Below are 22,956 nucleotides of genomic sequence, written 5' to 3' on the forward strand. Positions count from 1 at the left end.
CTGACGGTCCCAACAGAGCTGCTGGCTTATCTGCAGGGTCACAATTACATCCTGATGATTGTTTCCATGCCACTGTGCTCAGGAAGTAAGTGGTTGAGGTGGAAGACTTCTAGCTATCCTAACCAAAGGGATTGTTGGGTTAGAGATGTGACATTTCAAAACTGGAGTGGATGGAAGAAAGTGTAAGTGAAGGAATAAGTCAAGACAGCAGAATCATAGGAAAGAGGAATGTCTCAGCAGCCAAAGGGAGAGAAAAACTCAAGAAAAAAAGTGTTAAATGATACATTCTTTAAGGAAAGACAAATATTTCTGCAACAACATTAAAAAAGGTAGATTTAAATAAATAATACTTCATCCTTTAGCCTGTCATTTTGTAACATCAATTCATTTTAAAATGGAGCTTTTCAAAAGCTACTTTTTTTTTTTCAGCTGTACTCAAAACACATGGTACATCTAATGGACAGGCCCTAAGGTGACCACAATGACTCACATCCTTGTATAGTCCCTTGTGTGTGAGAAGAACCTGTAACTAGCTTCTCACAAATAGAATATGGCAATGGTTATAGGACAGCACTCCCTTGATTAGGTTCTGTTAAATGGCAAAGATGAAAGGATTCTGCAGATGTAATTAAATTGACTTTAAACTGATCAGAAAGATTATCCTGGGTCAGTCAGACTTAATCAACTGAGCTCTTTTAAAAAGAATCTAGAAGCCAGAGACTGGAAGGCACAGAGACGCTCTTTCCACTGCTGACTTTAAAGAATCAAGATGTCATGAATTCTACAGCACGGAAATAAATTCTGCTAACCACCTGAAGGATCTTAGCAGCAGATTCTTCCCTAGTCTAGCTTCCAGATGGGAACGTAGCCCGCTCACCACGCTGATTTCAGCCTGATGAGGCCCTGAACAGAGGACCCTCTAAAGAGTGACTGGAATTCTGACCTACAGAAACAGTGATAGTAAATGGATGTTTTATCACTGTTTATGGTAATCTGTTATGCAGCATAAAAAATGAATACAATATCTAAAGACAGTCAACTCACATAGGAATTGCCTTGCAATATCACCCAATCAGAAAAAAATGGAACGGAAAGTTCAGACTCCTTTTTTAGGAGTTTCTATCACTTACATTCTCTTTTTTCCTGTGTTTAACCTTAATGTTTATTTTTCAAACCACTTGACTGAGGTATGACTGACATCAGACTCATAACAGCTTACATCATAATTAGCAAAGCTCTCCCACATCAAATGTTTCAGATTCTTAAATTAAAGCGACTGCCACCATGTCCATGATGCTGGGCTGGAGGACCACCACACGGTGTCCTTGCGAAGATTCAGCAACCTACTTGCCTAAAGAAACCAGGAAATGATCAACCTGGCTGGCCTGGGACTTTCACAATTTTCTAGTCAGCCAACAGAGAATCAAGATAACATCCTCAGACTGTTCCAGTGACTCAGCACACTCAAGTCAATGCCTTCTATTCCGAAGCTACAAGACCATTTGTTCTCCCATCACTTGCCATTTGGGCATGAAAACCACCAAAGCATGGGACCAGCAAACTCCCTACAGACCTGAAAGAAGAGCCAAGGTTTCATTTCCATTTCAACACTGAAGTCAAAACATAATCCAAGGCCAGGCTATCCAGCCGAGACTCGGTTCCATAATAGCATGTGTTCTCTGCTGTGTGTACAATTATACCCTGATGATGTATTTCCATGCCACTGTGCCCAGAAAGTGGTTAGGCAGCAATGGCCCTGGCATGGGTGAAAGGGTTAGGCTTGGGAACATTTGGGGAAAAGGAGAATAGGAGGAAGAGAAAGTTATCTTTTTAGTGAGGCATTTTTCTGTTGTTTAGAAATTGAACTTAAAAATTCTTGTATTATAATTTTTGAGTGATAAATACAATGCTTTTGCTACATAGTTAAAAGGACACCAAGAATTTTCTTTTGAAATTATTTTTAACGAAGGATTGGCAATTCTTTTTTCAAAGTGTTGTGATTTCTACATACTAATTAAAACTACCGTGACACTTAAATGTACTAGATCCAGGCAAAATAGCCCATTTTATTACTTACAAAAACCAGAGACTAGCAATCATCTTTCTTTTCTTTTCCTTCCTTCTTTCATTTTTAACTTTTGAAATACTAAAGGCAGCAACAGAGCAAGTAAGGAACAAAGAGAATACCAATTATCTTTTTTTTCTAACTACCTTCCTTCCCATCTTCCTCTTTAATTTTAACTTTAGAAATATTGAAAGGTAGCAACACAGCAAGGAGGAAGCACTATACTGAAATCCCAGATCCTGAGCTATGATGTGGGCTCCAGCAAATACTAAGTTATCTTCGACAATCCACATAATCTCTTGAGCCTCAGTTTTATAATCTCTAAAATGGGGAAATTATCTACACTGTCATACCTATACAAAAGACACCGATAATGTAATGCAAATCTTAAGAGAGCATATGTGTCTATAGAAATACCTTAAAACCAAATGTTACAGGAAAGCTAGGTGCTTTTGCATTTCGTATTGATGTTTTCTCACATAAACTGACATACTAAATTTAAAAAGTCTGTTACTTTATTCCTAATAAAAATTGAAATGTTTGAAAGTAAATTTCACAGTTGCTGTCAGAATAAACAAAAATAGTAACAGTTAACATTTATTAAGTGCTTTAATAACATTTATTAATGACATACATTGTGCTAAGGGGTGCCATATTTTATTTTCACTTTATTTGCTCATCTGATTCTAACACGAAGAAAGAACTATTATTATCTCCATTTTGCAGTTGAGGAATCTGAAGTTTCAGGAAATTAAGCAATAAGTGGTAAACCTAAAATATAAAAGCAAGCAGTCTAGTCCAGAGCCCACAATTAACCACTCAGCTGCTTCGGATACATTTTCTGGGTTGACATGCCAAGGACAGCAGCAATGAGATGTGGTCTGAACAGGTCTCTGTTGCTGTAAGGCAGAGTGCCTCTTGTGAGTTGGGAGGTCTGATGTGGAAGTCATGCCCATCCACACCCCAGGGAGACTGCCACAGATCAACATCTAAAGATAAGGCACATCACTGGCATACTCTTTAGGTCATCTACAGTGGAAAGGATGCTCCATGGACCTGTGAACTGAAGAAGTCCTGTACGATGTACAGCACAGTGACTGACCTACAGCCAGCTACCAAAGCATCTCGGGGCCTCCGGGGCTGCAGCTAGGTCAGCGAAGGTCCAAGAGCAGAGACAGACACTGCTGCTGCTGCTTGATGGAGACGAACAGAGAATGGCCCTGGGCAAAAGGGAAGGAAACTAGACAGCCAAAACCAAGAAATAAATAAAAACAGGAACTAGGAAACAAGAAGGGTCAACCAGTTAGAACAAAACAAAACAAAACTGAAGTAAAGCCGTAAATCAGGAATACAGAAGACCCCTGGTCCCCAAACTGGGCCCTGAAGCACCTTAGGTTTCAAAGTGAATTCAAAGTCACTAGATATTTTATTTGTTTGTTTGTTTGTTTAAATTTATTTTTTATTATGGTGGCATTGGTTAACGAAATCCAGTAAGTTACAGGTGTACAATTCAACGAATTTTTTAAATTTACGGGAAACAGTAACACTGAACATGTCAGACTCCATGAGGTAGTTTGCAGTTTCAACACTAGATGGCATTACATTCCTTTTGATGACGTCACGTCTTCACAATCTGTCCATGATGAAAGTATTGCATACAACTCAATATGGAACAGGAAATGAAGATAGTGTCTAATCTGAGTCCAAATTTTGAGGAGTTGTGCAGTGCCCAACAGGTGTACTCTTTACTTAATAACTGCTATTAAGAAGTAGTTACGTTTTTGTTTTATGAAATGACTACTAATGTATTAGGACCTATATATTTAAGTTGATTTAACTGTTTAATAAATTAAACTGTTACGTATTTCTTTTGGCCTAAAGGCACTGTGAAAAAAATTATCGAGCGAATAAGTGCACTGAGGAATTATAGGAATTTAAGTTGTCTAAGGAAGACAGGAAAGTGGGAGATCTCAGAAGTGAGTTCTGTATATCTGTTTCTAGAGTCTTTTAGGATCCCCTGACACAGAAGCACCATCCAGTCCCAGGAAAACCTGTCCCACTGAGTTTGGGAAACTTGGTGGGTCCTGATCCTTCTGGCCTGCCCCTTCTTCTCAAAATGTAATGAAGATCTAACACGATGAGGACTAATCCAGGGACTTTAGTTTCAACATAGCAATACAGTCATTCGATGAAAACACAAAGTTATGTATTTTGTAACAGTGTCTACCATGTACTTACATGCCTGGTATCTAGTATCTTAATCTTTGGAGGTTTTACTGTTTCTTCCTTGCCTCTCAACATACAGGCAAAGAAATGGAAGCTTGGAGCAACTGAATACATTTTGCCCAAATTGACTCTGCAGATGTGCAGTAGGGCTAGGATTGGCATCCAGGCAGTTGGCACTTCAGAGGTAAGTAACAATGTTATCCCCTGTGCCATACCGTTCAGCTGTTAGGCCTTTAGGGTTCTAAAGAAATAAATACACATTAGACCTTTCCATGGAATAAACTACTTCGAAGTAGTACATATGTTTAAACGGCACTAAATGTACTTCTGGTTTTGTTTATTCTTAATTTCTAAATCCCAGAACATTTTCCACAACTTTCCTAGGTTTGATAATGTCTATCTTCATGAATAAATATAATGTAAATGGTTACAACATGGCACTATTAAGAGGAAAAAAAGCTATCCAATATTGGCATGGATGTAACAAAACATTCTCATTCCCTTGTGGTAAGAGTGTAAATTGGTACAAACTTTCTGGAGAATATTAAACAATAAGTAATCGATTCTCCATGAAGAAAGTAAAGATTCATATTAGATAATATTTATCTCAATGTTACTTAATAGCAAAGAGACAGACAGATAGATAGACACTAAATGCCCAGTGATTATATAACACTCCATCATTTGGATGGGCTGTATTGCATTTTCTCCCTAACCTTATCTTCCTCTATCATTCTCTCCTCATCTTCTCCCTTGCAAAGCAGATGTACAAACACATGTGTGGGGGCAATCATGGGCCCTCACCCACTACTTAAGGAGTGCCAATAGGTCCATTTCGAAAAAGGTGGGAAACAGACATTAAAAATGAGCAAGGACAGGTTAAATGACATATAATTTAAAACAAAGCCAGAGACACCTATCTCTGTCATTCTCAAGGTCTGTGTGACTGAAGTACAGATGCCTGGATGCCAACACAAAGATTCTGCTTCAGTGGGTCTGGGCTGGGGCCCAGCAATCAGCCTGTGTATTGAGCATCCCAGGTGATTTAGATGCGGGTGGTTCTTGGACCACACTTGGAGAAACGCTGAAGTAGTGAAGCCCTTCAAGGTACAGATGAGGAAACTGTCATAAAGGTTAAGTGAACTGCCCAAAGTCACTCCGACCAGTAAGTGGCAAATCAAAAGTTAAAATACAGTTAATGCCTTTTCGACCATACTATGTCACATTTCTTGCTTAGCATTCCAACCTTTTTTTCCTTTGTTTGGTTATTACTCTATAAGCAGCAGCTGCAAAAACATTCGTAGCTTACATTTACATGACACTTCCTATAAAAACAGTGTTCACAATCATCATATATGATCTTCACAAAATTGTATTATCTATATTTGGTGGATGATGAAACTGAAATTCAGAGAGATTAAGATTCCTACTTATAGTTTTATATATATTTGGGGCAGAGTAGTAGGACTTAATGAGTCCTGAGGACTAATAAGCACTCAAATGTTAACATTATTATTTTCTTTCCTTTTTTGGAAACTCATATAACCATAAATATTGTCCCAGGAAAAGATAAAATTGGTAGATAAAATTAATTAAAAATAGAATCAGTGGTCAAACTGTATACAGTAAAACTTATTACATATTAAAAGGCTCCCAAATCAAATATTTTTGATAAAACTTACCTACAGAATAAGGCCAAGAAAAGTAAATGTGAGAGGAAAAATAAAAACAATGGTAAACACTTTGTTACAATTGATATGTTCAAAAAAAACCTAATCAATAAATTAAATATTTTATAATCTATACAAAAACATGATTCTCATGAAAATTTTAGTTAAATCTGAAAAAAAATGTAGCAAACCAGAAATGTTTTAAGTTGTTGAAGGAATTAAAGTAGAATAATAGTACACTCCAGAAAATACCTTCTCAACAAAAATTGAACGTTTCTCTATGACTTAAATCTATAAAAATAGTGCAATAATGTCCTTAAAGTCTAATCAAAATAATAGGTCAAAATATCCCATAACCAAAATAAGCTACACAGTAATAAAGCTACATGCAATGTTGTTATTAAAGTTTTTAAAAATGTACAGCTGAAACTTACTGGATTTTGTTAACCAATGTCACCATAAAAATAAATTAATTAAAAAAATAAAAATAAATAAATAATAAAGTTTTAAGTCAATAAATGCTGAGGGACAACATACCGAACATATAATAGCAGTAAACCATTTATTATGTAATGTATATAATCAGATCAATTTTCTAATTTTTCCTAATTTTTTCTGTTCCTGCTTTTAATGCCTTTTAAATTTATGCATGCTTTAGTGACAGATTTCTTGTGGCAAGAAACAATTCAGATTAAACTAAAAACATTAAGAAATTTCATTATAGAATTACATCGTATTATCTTAGCACAGCAATGTAATAATCGACACTACTGTTAAACATAGTATTCAAATTTGGTCTCTACGGCATTCTCTTCCATTCCAAATAAGTTGTTCTTAAGTATTGGTAATTGTAAATAAGCTAGAGTATGTATCTGGTGCCTTAGAAGTGTTTTTTAATGAAAACATCTTCACTCTTTTCCTCCCCAAGACATTATAATTTGCCAAATTAAATAAAGCCAGTGCTCTAATCTCTAAAACTGTTGTTTATTTGATCACTATATATGAACTTTGTAGGCTGTCCAAGTACAGCCTCTCTTGTTTTCGTTCAGAAACCCACTGATTCCAGCTCCTCGGTTTATAGCTTGGCTTTTCCTTTGGGGCTGGAGCAATATACGAAGAAGCATCCCAGGCACCACATGCTCAGCAAGGTTAATAAAGCAAATCCCTCCAGCATGACACGGTGAATCATTTGCTGGCTCCAGCAAAAGCTTGTCAACTTTTCACTTTGTTAGTCTCCTGTACAGGTCCTGTAAGGCTGGGCTCCTAAGGGCTACCTTCTATCTCCCCAAAGAAAGGAAAACAGCTCAAGCAAACGAATTCATGCCTGCCACATGAAGAGAAGCTCTCTGAAGTGCAGAAGTACCTGTTTAGAATGAACTCATGGAAAACCCTACTTAAAATGCAGCGCTCTTTGTGTCAACAAAAGTCAACTGGGGCAGGATAAATAAGGGAAGCCATGACTTTCCAGTCTCCTGATGCCAGATTATGTCCCACGTCTTCAAAAAGACCCTGTTGTTGCTGTGTCACCCTGCTAGGACTTCGTATTTGCTTTGGATCATTATAATAACTCCTCTATTGGCGGAGGAGACCTGCCAGGGTTTAAGTAAAGCCATGACCACACTCAGTCTAGACACTATCATCTTCACTAAAATACCTCAAAAAAAAAAAAAGTAGCTTCTTAGAGGCACGCACTGTAGTTTAGACCTTAAAGGAAAAACGCGCGCGCGCGCACACACACACACACACAGAGAAACATAAGAAAAAAATCCTTTGTTTACATAGAAAAAAATGGCATTAAATGTTTTCAAAGAGCATGACAAAGAATATGTAAAAGGAGGTAATTCAGTTTTGAACTCATAAACATTATCTGTTTATAAGCATACATAATTCCTGAGAAACAAACATAAGATGCTGTAAAAACAGATATGCCCCTTTATTTCTTTCCAGAAAATTCAAAATAAAAATCAGAAATATTAAATAAATAGAACTGTAAGACAAAAAAAAAAAAAATCTATGTCTAGAGGGTTGATTGTCACTTAAAATGCTTAACTGCCTCCAATGCTGTGTGTTGTATTTGGCAATAAAATACACAAAGCCCAGTTAAATCTGATTTTCAGATAAAAAAAAACGAATGCTTTTGTTAGTATAAGGATGTCCCATGCAATTATTTTTATTTGCTAAATTTGGCGATTCACGTGTGTTTATGTGTTTATAGTAAGCGTAGGTGTGTCAATGCTTCCTGGCAATGATATTTCAATGAAATGCATGTCACTATAGAGCCCTTCTTACTTTCCACAAGATGTTAATTTGCACATGTAGAAATTCATCACTTTCCTTATAGGTCAGTAACCATTCAAACTTATTTACTTTATAACCAATTTGATGATGTGAATCTGCTAACTAGGGTTGATTCAAAAAAAAAAAAAATGAACATATTACGCCAGTGCAACATGCTGGCGAAAATATTATAAGCCAGCCTTCCCTCCCACCTCCAGCAAGTTACATGAGATTCACAGGCCTAAGAGGATTTAAGTGACATGTTAATTGCAATATAAGGAAGTGACTGAATACTGAATTCAATTCACAGTGCAAAGAGTATCTAATAGAAATGATTTCTTTGCCTGGGTTCACACGACAAACTTTTACGTATCTAAGACGCTATTCCACTATCACCTTCATCATACAATCTTTCCTGACACTGCCCAATCGAAGGCGGCTCTCCCATAGCACCTTGCATGTTTTATTCACCATGTTATGTTGTACCCATTTATTCAAATTATCTATCAAGATCTACTAAAATGAGAGCTCCTTCAGATCAAGATCCCTATTTTCACTGATCTTTGCACTCCTACTCCTTAACAGAGGGCCTACGAGACCTTCAAAACCTGTTTGTTGACAAAATAAACTAATATTAACAAGCTCAATCTGGTAGCTGTAAGGCATCTTGCCCATCAAAAAGTCCTCGATAGGCAAGATGTGGAACCGCCTTATAACTATCTTACAACAAGAATTCTGTTGAATGGCACTCGCTAGTAAGCCACATTAAATTTCAGGCTACACAGGTACATTTCAATTGTCACTAGGGAACCTGTAAAACTCCACCCAGAATAAAAGGCATGTTTTATTTATTCATTCAAAAAATATCCATAGTTTGCTAAGTGCAGAGCCCTGTTCTAGGTGATGGGAAGTAAGATAAAGCTCTGTCATCTCGTCATGCCCATAATGATACTCCAAAGAGGTCTGTGAAGTAGCAGTAAGAGATAAGGAGTTAAATATCCTTTTCCTCCTAGGTGAACAGTGATGAGGCCCAAAATAAAGGACCCACAGGTGGTCACACTGTAAAGCTGGGACCAGCTAGAGAACAGCAATAAGGTCTCATGACCCCATCCATTTGCCATTTCTTCCATTTATGTCAGACACAGTCCTTTACTGTGGATCAGAAGGAAATAGAATGGCGCCCTAAATGACACCTGGGCTTCCAGCTGTGCCCTAAGCCTTGCGAGTGCATCTGAAGGAACCGATGATTCTTTCTAATAGATGCTGACAAAATGTCCTGTTGCACTGCAAAATTCATTTTAATGGTCAATACCATTTAATTATCCTCAGAGAGTTACCAGGCTAAAAATGTCTTTTCTTGTGGTGCTAATAGAAATTTCCATATCTAGGGCTGAGTGAGACTCAATGAATAAGATGCCAGCAATGTTGCAGCACAGATGTATCTCTGGAAAAGCAAAGGTCGCTCAGAATAAAATTTATAGCCTGGTATTAGAGCCAATAGGTGCTAAAACACAATAGTACTTCTATACCATGTCATAGAAATGAAGCACCATCTCGACCATCACATTCACTATCGTATGCATGCTGGTGTGTGGGTAAGCGTGGGTGTGTCAGAAAGAGAAAGAAAAAAGTGGGGAGAAAATGCTCATGCAGACAAGACCTAATAGTCATGATAATACTTGCTACCATTTAGTGTTTTATAGTAGCCAGATACTGTACTAAGTGTGCCTTACAGGAATCAGCTCATTTAATGCTCACAATCACTTAATGAGAAAGGTCTTACTGTCCTTATTTTATCAATTCTGAAACTGAGGTTCAGTGGAGAGGCTGTCATTTACTCGTGGTCATGAAACTAGTTAAGTGAGGAGCTGGGATCTGAATTCTAAACTCTGACCTATTTTATTCTAAATCTAAGCTCTCGAGCCCTTAGCAACAGTCATTCCCAGTAGTCACCACAATTCGTTCAAGGGAACTTTGCAGCTCTGACGACCTTTAATGATAATGACAAATGACTGTGCAACATTTATTGTGAAACTGACCAGTACGACGTTTATTGTGAAACTGACCAGAATCTCTCAGGTAGATAAGGTCTGAATCAGACCTAAAATCAGAAAGCTTCATGGTCTGGTTGCTCTGTCCTCACCTCAAAAGGAACTCTGTTAGGTTAATGTGGTATTTTTGTTGTTTGCTTCTATTTAAAAATTTCTTCTGAGTATAAATATTTGAATGGAGTTGGACAACAAAAGTATTTGAAACTTGTTTTCTCTCTTGACCGGGGCCCAGGATTTGGGGTCTGGTGAACACTGTAAGGCTTCTGCAGAATGTCGCTCCTGACCACACCCGGGGTGGCAAGCTGGCGCTGGACAAACAATCAAGGCTCTCATGAATATTCTCTTGGGTTCTTCCTCAAAAAGGCCTTCAGTGAGGTGCCACGGGGACCTGAGGAGACTCGGGGGAGCTTTGGTTCCTCTTCAGAGCAACAGGATGTGCTGTTGGTCACCTGTGGCCAGGGAATAAGAGACTCTTGTGTCTATTTCTTTCCCCCAGCAACAGGACCAACTGGGAAACCTTCCCTTCCTGTCACGTGACTCTCTACTGGAGAGTAAAGCAAAATAATAATAATAATAATAATAAAATCATTTCTTTGAGACTATTTTCTATAAAGATATGTGTCACTCCCTTTAATGGGGAATAGTACATCTAACACTAATTATTGAAGAAGCTGGTGTGGAGAAAATTCACAGTCCTGGTTTTATTCCAATTCCATTTATTCCAATTCCAGAAAACTCTACATGGCTGACCCACTGTGGTTATGCCCTTATCATTTTATGTAGAGAAATAAACAGAACTCTAATCTTGGAAATCGAATTGGCCAACTTCATCTTACAGATGAAGGTACAGAAAAATGAATGCACAGAGAAAGCAACTTGCCCAGAACCACCCAGTTAATGGCAGAGTCAGGAGGAGATCCCAGAGCCATCTTGCCTCAATGAATATCAGTGGGAAAACATACACGCACTGGGTGAAACAGAAACTTAATAAAAAGCCCAAGATAAATAACAAACTAATATAATGCTGTTATTAGGAAAGCTATCAGGATGCTAAAATGTTTAAAAAGTACATAATATGCATTTGGTGATGGACAGAGGGGAGGGGGGTTGAAAGGCTGGGAGAATGGGGTGAAGGGTTAAAGAAGTACAAATTAGGAGCTGATAGTTGGGCACAGAGAGCATGAAAGAGAGTATGCAGTTAGCATTAATACAATGGTTAAGTGGAGGGCCAGGGGAGAGAGGGAGCAATTGGGAGAGGGTCGTTTTATGAACATTATAGATGTCTAACCAATGTACTGTATACTTGAAACTAATTTAAATAATTTATTTATTTTTTTTAATTAGATAATGTGCAAGTAATTCAGTTTCCGGTTATTTCTGTCAAAGCTTCATTAAAGAGATTACCAGTTGGTTATAATGAGGCCAAATTCAAGGGCACTCTGTCTGTGGGTACCTTTATAGCCAGTGTTTGCACCTAATCCTGGCTAGCCGCATAAACACATGTCTATGTTCACAAGGAAGAAAAGGACGAAGTGTGGCTAGGACTGAGCAAGGTGACAGCACAGGCAGTAAGAATAGCTCCTTAGTGGAAGTCAGCAAACCTGGATCTTGGTTTGGGCCTAAATTTCTAAATTAACTTGAGAACTTCAGTCTCTTTATTTGTAAGATAAGTGAGTTGGTTGGTGTGATTTTTAAGTTCCTTTGCAGCTCTAAAATTCTAAATCTGGACCGATCCTCACTTCGAAAAAGAAAAAAGTTCTTTACCATTTTTACACAGTGGAACAAGTCCAATGTTCGTTGAGCTCTACATTTAAAAAGCTAAAAGAAAACGTAGAAAGAATATTAATAAACAAACCAGCAGAAAGCAGAGCCTAGAGGAAGGTGACATACATCCTGAGGTTGACCAGACCAGTCTTGGTTTACGCCTGTTATCCCAATGTCCCAACCACTCAGTATCCATTTCCTCTAACAAAAGTGCCTCAGTTTGGATGATAAACCATATGGTCACCCCTATAAGGAATTGGTGTTCTTTACCTTAGAGAATCCTTCAGCATCTTTGATCACCTATAGGCAGAAACCCAAACTCCTTGGTATGTTATAAAGGCTTTGACCTCTTCAGTGTGAATGCCCCACTATCTGCTAATCACACTTGACTATTTTCAGTTCCTCAAAGGGGAGGACCACTGCTCCTGCTATTTCTTAGCTTCGCCACACCACCATCCGACAGGTTGGCAAGCACCTCCACATTCACCAAGATTTAGTTCAATACTGCCTCCCCTGAGAGGTCCTCCTTTCCTTCCACTCTGGATCACTCAGCCCATGCCTCTATTAGCGCCTGGACCCGACTGTTTTTGCAGGCCTTAGTCTCCTCTACTACACTATAAGCTCTGTAAAGAATGGAGTTTACCTTACGCATCTTTTTATCCCTCAGCCCACGATTAGCACTCAACAACATGTTTGATGAATTAAATAGAGAAGTACATAAAGATCTGCTAACACGATACTGGCCAAATTATTCTTCATCAGAGTGAACAAGAAAACAATGGACTTAAACCCACCTGGCCCCATCACTGTTATCACCCCCCAGTAACAGTCTCTTGTATGGTATGCCTCGTCAGTGTCCTATGATGGAAGGTCATGGTCTACAACAATCCTGCAGCTGAATTCCAGACCTGCTGCTTCCAGAAGTGACCTTGGACAAGTTACTAACCCTATCTTAACTCAGTTCCTTCCATGTAAAATAGGGGAAATAGAACTTTCCTTGGTGTAAAGTTATAAATAGTACATGGAAAGTAGTACCAAGTATTAACCCTGGCACAGAGAACATAGGTAAAAAGGGATCATTTAGCTTCAGTGGTGGTCATTTCCAGCCAGAACAGATCAAACAAGAAAAAGAATATTTCTCTTCCCCAAAAGGAAAAGCCCCACCTTGATTTATATTGTTTTCTGTCTCTCACTCTATCCCAGGGCTCAGATGCAAACCCTCCTTACCGTAACCCCGTAACCATTATTTCCTCTTTCCACATCCTGGTTTTTCTTTTTCCAAATTATCCCCAACAGAAGTGTCATCACAAGGAATAGAACAGGAAAGGCAAGGACTTACAACTCAAAGACAGACTGTGGTCAAATAAGGAAGAAAGTCTTGACTGTCACTTTGATTCCACTGTAAAATAAGACTCAAAAGGAATTCTTGGAAAAAAGTCAAGTAGGAAGAATTCAAGTTTGGGGAAGGACTACATGACTTCATGCTGAGACAATAAAACCACAAGTTAACTATACCTGGAAGCAAACACTCCCTCACTCAATCAGAAGCAGTCAGTTACTGGCGCTCCAACAGCAAACAGTGAAGAGGGCTGATGAAATGAGAGTCAAGAGAGTCATCATTCGAAACAAAAGAAGAGGAATGCTCCTTTAAAGCTCTCTTCTAGGCAGGAAACAAAGCACAGGCAGCTAGGTAGTTATCAACAGAAACAAATGGGTAAGGACGTTTCAATTTAATAGCAGAGCACAGTTTAAACAAAACACAACATATGCTGATGATTTTTTTTTATTATTATGGGCGGACAGAATAGCATGGCAGTGAAAATCACATGGGCTCTGGAACCAGAGTGCCTGAATGAACTCCAGCTCCTGTACTTAACTAGCTGTGTGACTCTGTACAAGTACCTAACCTCTCTGTACCTTGGTGTTCACCTCTAGAAGAGGAGGATAGCAAATAGATAATGGCACCTATACTCCATAGGGTTGCTATTTACAAATACTAATTCCTAACATAGAATAATAGTACTGGGCAAACAATTAATGGTACATAAGTGTTTGACAAATAAAAATATTAAGATCCAGTACTCACTCAAAAGCAGCTTATACACAATCTTGTACCTAAAAACTACTACTGGTATTGCCATCATAAATCTCAAAGGCACCTTTATTTTATGTTGACTCCTAGGAATTTGACTTGTTGACCAACAAATCCTTTTTTTGATCGTGAGGTCGTTTTGATGTGGTGAAATGGAAACTGAAGGTTTTCTCTACAGTGTTAACTGAAAGATAAACATATTATTTATTGAGCATCCATGTGATCAGTCACTTTCCAAGCTGTTGTATTTTAATTGGAAGGTAATGTAGAAAAAATGAGACAACACGTCATTACAATCCCTGCCTGTCGTCGCAAAGCTGATAATGTGGCAAAGAAGACAAATATGAAAAACCAAACGTGTCAAAAAAAAAAATAAAACAACAACAACAAAAAAAAAACCAATTGTCTATAAACTAATTTACAATGAGAAGAGCTTCAAGTAGACTAGAATTCTTGTTCCTACAAAACCAACCCATCTCTTCCATGCAATCAAGGTTACTCAGAATTCAAGCAACAGAGTGCAATGTATGAATGGTATTAGGCATCGTCATGATAAGCATCTGTTTAGGACTGTGAATTCCCTACTCTAAGCCTTCTAACCACCCACCGCCCACCCCTCACCTCACCCACTCTCCCATTCTTGCTGCTTTTTTCAAAAATGCTGCGGTGCATTTATTTAATTTCTCCTTCCTATGTCACAATCACATACATATCTTGCCTCACCAAATTTCTTCACTTATCATCCTGACAGCAGTTTTCCATGTTTTAAACTTCTTCCATCACACACCTATAGAAATAATGCTATTTATTCCAGAGGTTACCTGTTACCTATAGTCAATCTTTGTAGAGTCTACTAGTTTAAACCTCAGAGAGCAACATTATTTCTGTTATTTTCAGATTTGAGTGGGTATGCTGAGGTAGAAGGGGCATTTAGGGCAGCTATCCACTGAAATTGTTGCCCCATAAACCCTCAAAATAATTCTAATTTAACCTACAAAGCAACCCGATGAGGCCCAAAAGTTAATTTTACGTGAGTCAATAAGCATACTGCACACCAACATATGTTAGGCATTATAAAAAAGTCAAAATTAAAACAAGAACTTGGCAAGTTCATACTCCAAGTTCGGTAGTCACTTTCTGCTGGTCCTCTATGGACTATAAGCGGCACTTGAGGTATAATAGAAAAGGGTCTCCATATGGAAAGTTTCAACCAAGGTTCAGATCATCAGTAAAGAAACAAATATTTGAGTCAATACAGAAGCGAAATACATTATGTTGTTTAACTGCATACAAAAGCAGCATCCATGGGAAACTGAGACGTGTTTCATTCACATCATGGAAAACATGTGCTTGTGGCACAGGTACCCCAAGGTCTTTGTTGATAATTAAACACATAGAGAAACCACTTGTGTACCATTAAGCTTCATTGGCTAGAACAGAATAATCTCACATCGGAGGGGACGAGGCCCCCAGCGGGAACATTATCTAAGTGTGTCAGTTAGTGTCAGGCAAGGCTTTAGTTTTGTCGGCAACTCCAAGGTCTCACCCTCATCTTTACAGGTCACAAATCAGGATACCTATATACGATCTCCATGACGCATTTGTTCTAATCGAAATAGATGGGACCACTACCTCAACTGGAATGCTGATTTAGTGATAATTATGTCTTTCTCTCTTTCCAGTGACTAAATTAATGTAACTCCCAGAGTTTCAGGAGAGCTACACAATCCCAGGTTACATTCATTCAACATTACTTTACAAATTGGAGCAAAGAGCATTAGAGGAACTTTCCACTGAATTTCCATGGGGAAAACTGGAATGCTGACAGATTTTTAAAAAGATTTGAAATATTTTAAATAAAAATATTATCTTGAATATAGTCTATGGAGAAAATGTAATTCAATGCGGGTAATTATCTAAACAAATTCTCACTGGGTGAACTTTTAAGAGGCACTCTGAGCTCCAAAAGAAATGTTCCGTGTGTGACCTTTTCGTGGGTACATTTATTTTTACATAAATAAAAAAATAAATATGTTCATCTTGATCATTATCACAAATTTTTCATCCAAGATAGTGATTTAAAGGCAAAAGTTATTTAAGTATACATAAAAGAATAAAATCTTGCTCTTCACCTCAAAATACGAATAACTTCTATTGCTGCAAACAGAAAATGAATGGAAAAAAACATAAATTTTCATAAAGATGACTGTCATAGAATGCCATTAACTCGAATCCCTTTTGTACAGTAAATCCATACAAATCCTTGATACACTTACCTACATGTATGTAGTAACAATCACAATGTGAAAGATAACTTAATTAGAAAGAGACTCATAAAATAACTACATATAAAAACACTATCTGAAAATCTGTAATAAAGAGACCAGAAGGCAAAAGTTCCACAATCGGGTGTAAATAAAACCTGTCAAACGCTGTAATTTTCAATATTCAATAGCCAAACTATCAATGACATCTTTCACATCACCATGTATACCAAACCACTGAAACATGTATTTCCCTAACGCCGGCTCTGTAATTGTAGAAAGACTTGTCTGCTGACCTTGCCATAGGGATTTGATATAAAGTATCTCATCCCCTTATAATTCCTGCATATATACCTGGTGAATATTCATATTGTTGTTTAACGCACTCATAAACTAATGTAGTTTATATTAAGACATTAAGAATCTATCAATTTACAGTCAAGAAAAAACTTACCAAGCACAATGACCACAGTCTTCAGAAGACTCATCATGGTATCACGATTCCGCCGGGGTCCAGAACTATGCCGAGACATTCTCATAGTCCTCTGGCGAACATAGCCAAAAATGTGAGCATAGAGAACCACCATGACGACAAAAGTCACCAAGTTGAAAATGGCCCAGAAGACTAAGTAAGAGACACTGTAGAGGGGTGCCATGTTGGAACAATTTTCAATATCACAGATGCAATTCCAGCCCACACTGGGGATAGCACCCATAACAATGGCCATAGTCCAGATGACCACGATCACCACCACCACCCTCCGGTTGCTCATCCGTGTGTGGAGCTGCATGCGGAAAACCGTAATGTGCCTCTCAATTGCAATAGCCAGTAAATTCGCCACAGATGCCGTCAGGCTGGTGTCTATGAGGCCCTGACGAAGGAGCCACGTGCTGACAGTCAGTCTCCGAGTATTAGGTCCTGTGTTGAACATTAGGTAGAAGTAGGCCAACCCGGCAAAGAAGTCTGCAGCAGCCAGATTAGCCATTAAGTAATAAATAGGAAAATGGAAGCGGCGGTTGACATAGATTGCCACCATGACCAGTAGGTTGGCCAACATGATGAAGATGCAGACGGTGATTCCAAGTCCCATCACCAGTTTGCTGACTGTGTTCCATTCTGTCGCAAGATATTTTCCACTCCGGTTATAAAAGAAGGCGATGGACTCGTTGTAGAAGCACTGTGGTTCATTCATGGCTGTGAACTAAGAGAAAGGAAGAAAGATGAAAAAAAAAAAAGAAAAGAAACCACAGATCCAAATTTAAGACGTATAGATAACATAAGACTTCATGGTAAATGTGGCAAGAAAGAAAAAGGCAAAGAATTTGAAACTGTGATCCTGCATAATGTTCTATGATTATATTGAAACCCCAAGGTTTCTCACTGTATTACTGTCCTCAAGATTAAAGACAGTTGGAGTTAAATAAATGACAAGGTCTGTGCTTGGTGGTTGCACATCATTGAAGTCTACTAGAAAAGCCACATGGCCCAGAAATCTTGCTTAAAATATATGAGACGGATGAGAATTCTGCAGAGCATTGCAATTGGAATATTTACCATAGTGAAATCTACTTTGACCTGTTATTTAGGGGCTCTGTAAACATAGCTGGTTTATAGATAGGGTATTATTGCCCTATTATTCTGCATTTCTGTTCTCACATAGAATGTTTGATCTGTGACAGACATTTTTAATGCAAGTCCCCACAAGGACCATCAGTCCCAACATTTCAAAGAAGTCACTATGCATCACAGCGTCTTTGCCCAAAGCCAGCATTCACCGCTCTACATTCCTGTGGTCAGCCCTGTCTATCCCCACAACTCCTATCCCCAGAATAGCATTCGTCAACCGATCAACGACATTTGAGAACTTTTTTTTCTTTTTGGGGGACTTAAGAAATATATTACCTAATGTAATCTCCAAAGAGGGGTTGACACTTTGACACTGCTCTACAAAAAGCAAAGTATACTTAAAGTATATCTTTTAAAATGTAAAGTGATAAATATTATGTTTTCTTATTTTTCAACTAGAATATATTTGCTTATTAATTATTTATACTTCACTTGAATCCCAAAAGGATTGAGGAAGTTTACAACAGAATAATACAGGTAGTCATTAAACTATGAAGACAAAATTAGAAAATTAAAGTAACACAGAGAAACTGGAAAATTACACATCGAACAGAATAAATCACTTTCCTGAAGACTTAAGTTTGTTTGCGACTTCTAGAATTACAAAAAAATTTCTTGAAGACAACTCATATCCTACCTTTTTCTTTTTATCTTGCACTGTGTTTTAATTATTTAGCAAATGTGAGTTTTAGCCGCTATTTTTTAAATTATTTTTTTATTTTTCAATTACAGTTAACATTCTACTATTATATTAATTTCAGGTGTATAGCCTAGTTAACTACTATTTTTGACCAAATATTCTGCTGAATAGCTACAAGTTGTGCATAAATGTTTACCAAACACTGAAAGTTCCAAAACAGTGTGAAATGCTTATTAAATGGTTAGTCTTTTAGTGGCCCAGACATCTAGAGTCTCTTTCCTCATTTAGACATTCTAGCTTTTAGATTATGCTTCTATCATTACACTTACGATGCTGTCTGTTGTCTGTTTCTTAAAGTGATCATCGTCCAAGGGAGGAGTGAAGCCCTTGCCTTACCTGCTGGTAGCTTATGTACTTTCCACAGAACCGCATTCATTTGAGAGCTGCGATTCTGGCTTGCAGTGTTCCATTCCACCCCAAATCTTGCCACTGCTCTGGGTAATTCATCTAATTTTCTTGCCTTTCAGTTTCTTGACCTCCTCTCTGATGACTTTCTATTTCATTGCGACACAGCTAGCCACTTCCATGGTCACACCCTGGACTCTGTAACCACTCAGAACCGTCTCCCTTTGGAAATAATTTATACCTTCTAAATAGCACAATTTCCATTTTTCCAAATTTCTCATTTGATCCCCAATACATCAGTTCTTTGAAGTCCTCTATTTCCTTAAGCATCCTATTTTTCCCAATGGATTGCCCTCTCTGTCTTCCCTTTTCCTTATCCCGCTTAGATTCCATAGTTTATCATTTTCACATCTTTATTGCTAACACAGGAACACATTATCTTCTTGAAGGCTTTGAGGTCAGACGTCCTTTAGAATTCAATTTTTTTCTGGTTTTAAGACCAGTTACACAGTACATAAACAATATATGATGTAACATCCCTATCGAAATTTGGAACAGCACTCCTTAATCATACACATTAATTTCTGAAGCAAAGATGCATACACTAAATTTGATAAGATTATGAACAGCCTCACATCAATTCATTCAGAGCAAGTTTTGTCACTAAACGAGTTATGAAAAAAATTTTCAGATAAGGAAGCAGAGACCTTTATTTTTGAATCTACTTGCCCCATTGTACTTCTGCAACATTTTCTTAGAATAACACCAGTCTTGGGTGAATGCAATTGGTTGCTACTTCCATACCTACACCAAGACTTCTGAGAAGAGTTAGAGAAAGTTAACATATCTGGCAGCTTGATTCTGGTATAAATTCATGATGTCTAACCTGAAATGAGATTTTAGTGCCACAAGAAATCTGATTTTTCCCCTACTTATAATTTTATATCTTCTCCGTAGTCATTTTTAAACTTGTCTCTTGTTCTCTTATTTATTTGTTTGTTTGTCTGTTTGTTTATCTGTCTATCTATTTATTTATTTATCTTATTATGGTGACATTGGTTAACAAAATCCAGTAAGTTTCAGGTATAGAATTCAACTGTAAAGCATATGTATATATTGCATTGTGTGTTCACCGCCCATACTTAGATTTCTTTCTGTCATCACATATTTCACCCCTTTAATCCCATCTACCTCCCCGCTACCCTCTGGTAACCACTAGTCTATTGTCCATGTCCCTGAGTCTTTGTTTGTCAAGTTCGTTTGTTGCTTTCAGGTTTATATTCCACACATAAGTGATATCATGTGGTTTTCAACTTCTATCTGGCTTATTTCGCTTAGCATGATTATCTCAAGATATGTTATTCTCTTTTGAGCCTCATCTTCCCTTTCTCCATCAGCAGATGCTAAAAAAGAAAGAGAATCATCAGATTAGAACTCTTTTCCCTTTCTCCCACCAAAGACAAAATTACTTATTCAAGTACCCTTCCTTTCTTCTTTCTGTTACAATGGAAAAGGTGTACCCTTTGCCATCCCAGTGTTCTGAATCCCATTCATTCCTACTATTTCAAGAAACTTGTTCTATAAATTGCTTCCTTTCTCCTCCTTATATCTTCGGTTCTGCCCCCTCCACTCCTTCTCTCTCCTCCTCTGAATCTTTCCTATCCACATTCGAGTTTTGTCTCTACCATCTCGAAAAAGAAAGGAAAGGAGGGAGAGAGGGAGGGAGGGAGAAGTGAAGAGAGGGAGGGAAAGAAAAAGGTAAAAAAAAGAAATCCTACATGACCTCTTCTTCACCTTCCAGCTTGGATTATTATTCTCTTTCGTGGCCAATTGCTCTCTAGTGTCTCTCTTACACTAATTTCTCAACTAACTATAGGATGGCTTCTACCCTGCCAAATCTACTCCATCAAATCCACTCTAGCCAAAGTTTTCAATTCCATGTAACTTCCCAAAGTCACACCAATCTCGTGGCTATTCCAATGAAACTCTTCAGCCCTCACCTTACTGACCTCCTCAGAGCATTAAATACATGACTGAGAGACTCTCCTTAGAAATATCTTTTTGGCTTTCATGACAGCACACTCTCCTGGGTTTTGATCCCTCTCTTGCTGGTCTTTCTCAGTCATTTCTGAGGGTTCCCCATATTATGAACAATATTAATGTTTCTATACGTTTTATGTTCTCATTCAACATACTTTCATTGAGCTTTCTAATATGTCCTCCAAGATCTTGAGTATCTTATGTATCCCAAATAATCCCATATCTATTTAACCCATACCTCTTTGCTGAGATCTAGGCAAATATCAAATTGCCTACGGTTACCTCTGAGATTAGCAGTTCCATCTCCGTGATCAAAACCAAACTCAAACACATAATCTTCCTTCGTGATCCCTAAGGAACTGTGCTCTCCATTCCAGAGACTGGAGAACCACTCTCCCTCCAGTGGTCTGAGAGCTAAACCTGGGAATGCCTTCTTCTCCCCTCATCCTTACCACTTAATCAATAACCAAACCCTGTAGATTCTCCTTCCTGCTCGGCCTGTCTAACACTCCATTCTCACGTCCACCAGCATACTACTACACTGGCTTCCTAAATGTTCTTGCTACCCAGAGCCAGTCTCTTCTCCAGTGATCTTCCTAAAAGACAAAGTTGGCCATGCTGCTCCCGTACTGGAAATGCTTCAGTGGCTTAAGAGAGCATGTAAAATAAAAATCAAAACTCTTCGACTACCTTATCAGGCCTCCCTTGCCTTTCCAGCCTCAACTCAAGCTATTAATGACTTCGAACTCTCTGCTTCAGTTATATGCAACATGCATATAACTCTTACACATTCGGTTCTCGGCATCAGTGACAACAGTGGTTTTCTGCATCAGAATCACCCAAAGGGTTTGTAAAACACAAATTTCTGAATATATTCTGAGAATTTCTGATTTAGTAGATCTGAGGTGGGGCCCCAGGTGATGCTGATGGTTCTGGTCCAGGGACTACACTTTGAGGTCCGCTGACCTAGAATGACCTTCCCCAATTTTGCCTATACTCCATGCATCAGTTTAAATGTTTTTCTTTCTAGTCATTTTCCCTAGACCTTCCCACATCTGGGCATGGTGTTTCCTACTACAGTTCTCTGCATTATTCCTATAACAACTCTTACCCCACTGTATAGTAATTGGTTAATTAGCTATTGGTGCCTCCCCATACTGGGCTATAAACACTGACAGCGGAGATTCTAGCTTTCTTGTTTGTTGCTACGTAACATCCAAGTGACAGACGTTTTAGATGTTAAATACATATTGACTGCATTAACGAATTAAAGATAATTCCAAAAATGTTTACACTTTACAAGTTTCCTTTCTGCAAAGGATAAAGAAATTATAAATGTAAATGCAAAACTCTGTTCTATCCTTTAGCCCTTCTAACCATTTACTTTCTTTGGACAAAAGAAGTTTTTAAATCAAACATGAAGCATGTAGTATTTCACAGCACCCCAGCTCCCGAACACCAACTGCCAACAATGCCACACGGTGACGTGTGGAGTTTCTTTGCTCTTCTGTAAAAAAACAACAACAAAAAACTCTACAGTTAAGGATGACAAAATAAAATGTAAGTTGCCTTTTTAAATCATAATACACCAAGATGAATAAAACTACTAGAATTTGTCTAATGGTATCCCATACATTTACTCAGCAAATGGCCTGTAACCCATTCCCATGCCATCTCTTAGCTCTCAAAAATTGAGCGGTGGTATCATAAAAACTATGCCATATTTAATGACATTATATATGATTTTTTTGAACATCCGTTTTGTGAAATTGTACTAAATATACATAAGGTCTATTTCAGAGTTAAAATTCTATACTAGGAATTCTATATTTTAT

The 22,956-nt window shown here is 38.0% G+C and overlaps 1 protein-coding gene across 5 annotated transcripts in view; it reads right to left on the reverse strand.

Annotated features, from left to right (window-relative positions):
* LPAR1 (lysophosphatidic acid receptor 1) overlaps positions 1-22,956 on the reverse strand; it is a 122,752-nt gene that overhangs the window by 30,442 nt on the left and 69,354 nt on the right. For all 5 annotated transcript variants that reach the window (XM_039870690.1, XM_039870692.1, XM_039870693.1 and 2 more), the window contains one exon: positions 16,864-17,611. In XM_039870690.1, the coding sequence (XP_039726624.1) occupies positions 16,864-17,611 (748 nt within the window). The remainder of the gene's footprint in view (positions 1-16,863; positions 17,612-22,956) is intronic.

Source organism: Pteropus medius, unplaced genomic scaffold (genome assembly GCF_902729225.1).
Source record: "Pteropus medius unplaced genomic scaffold, Ma_sr-lr_union100, whole genome shotgun sequence".
In the NCBI taxonomy this organism is placed as follows: domain Eukaryota; kingdom Metazoa; phylum Chordata; class Mammalia; order Chiroptera; family Pteropodidae; genus Pteropus; species Pteropus medius.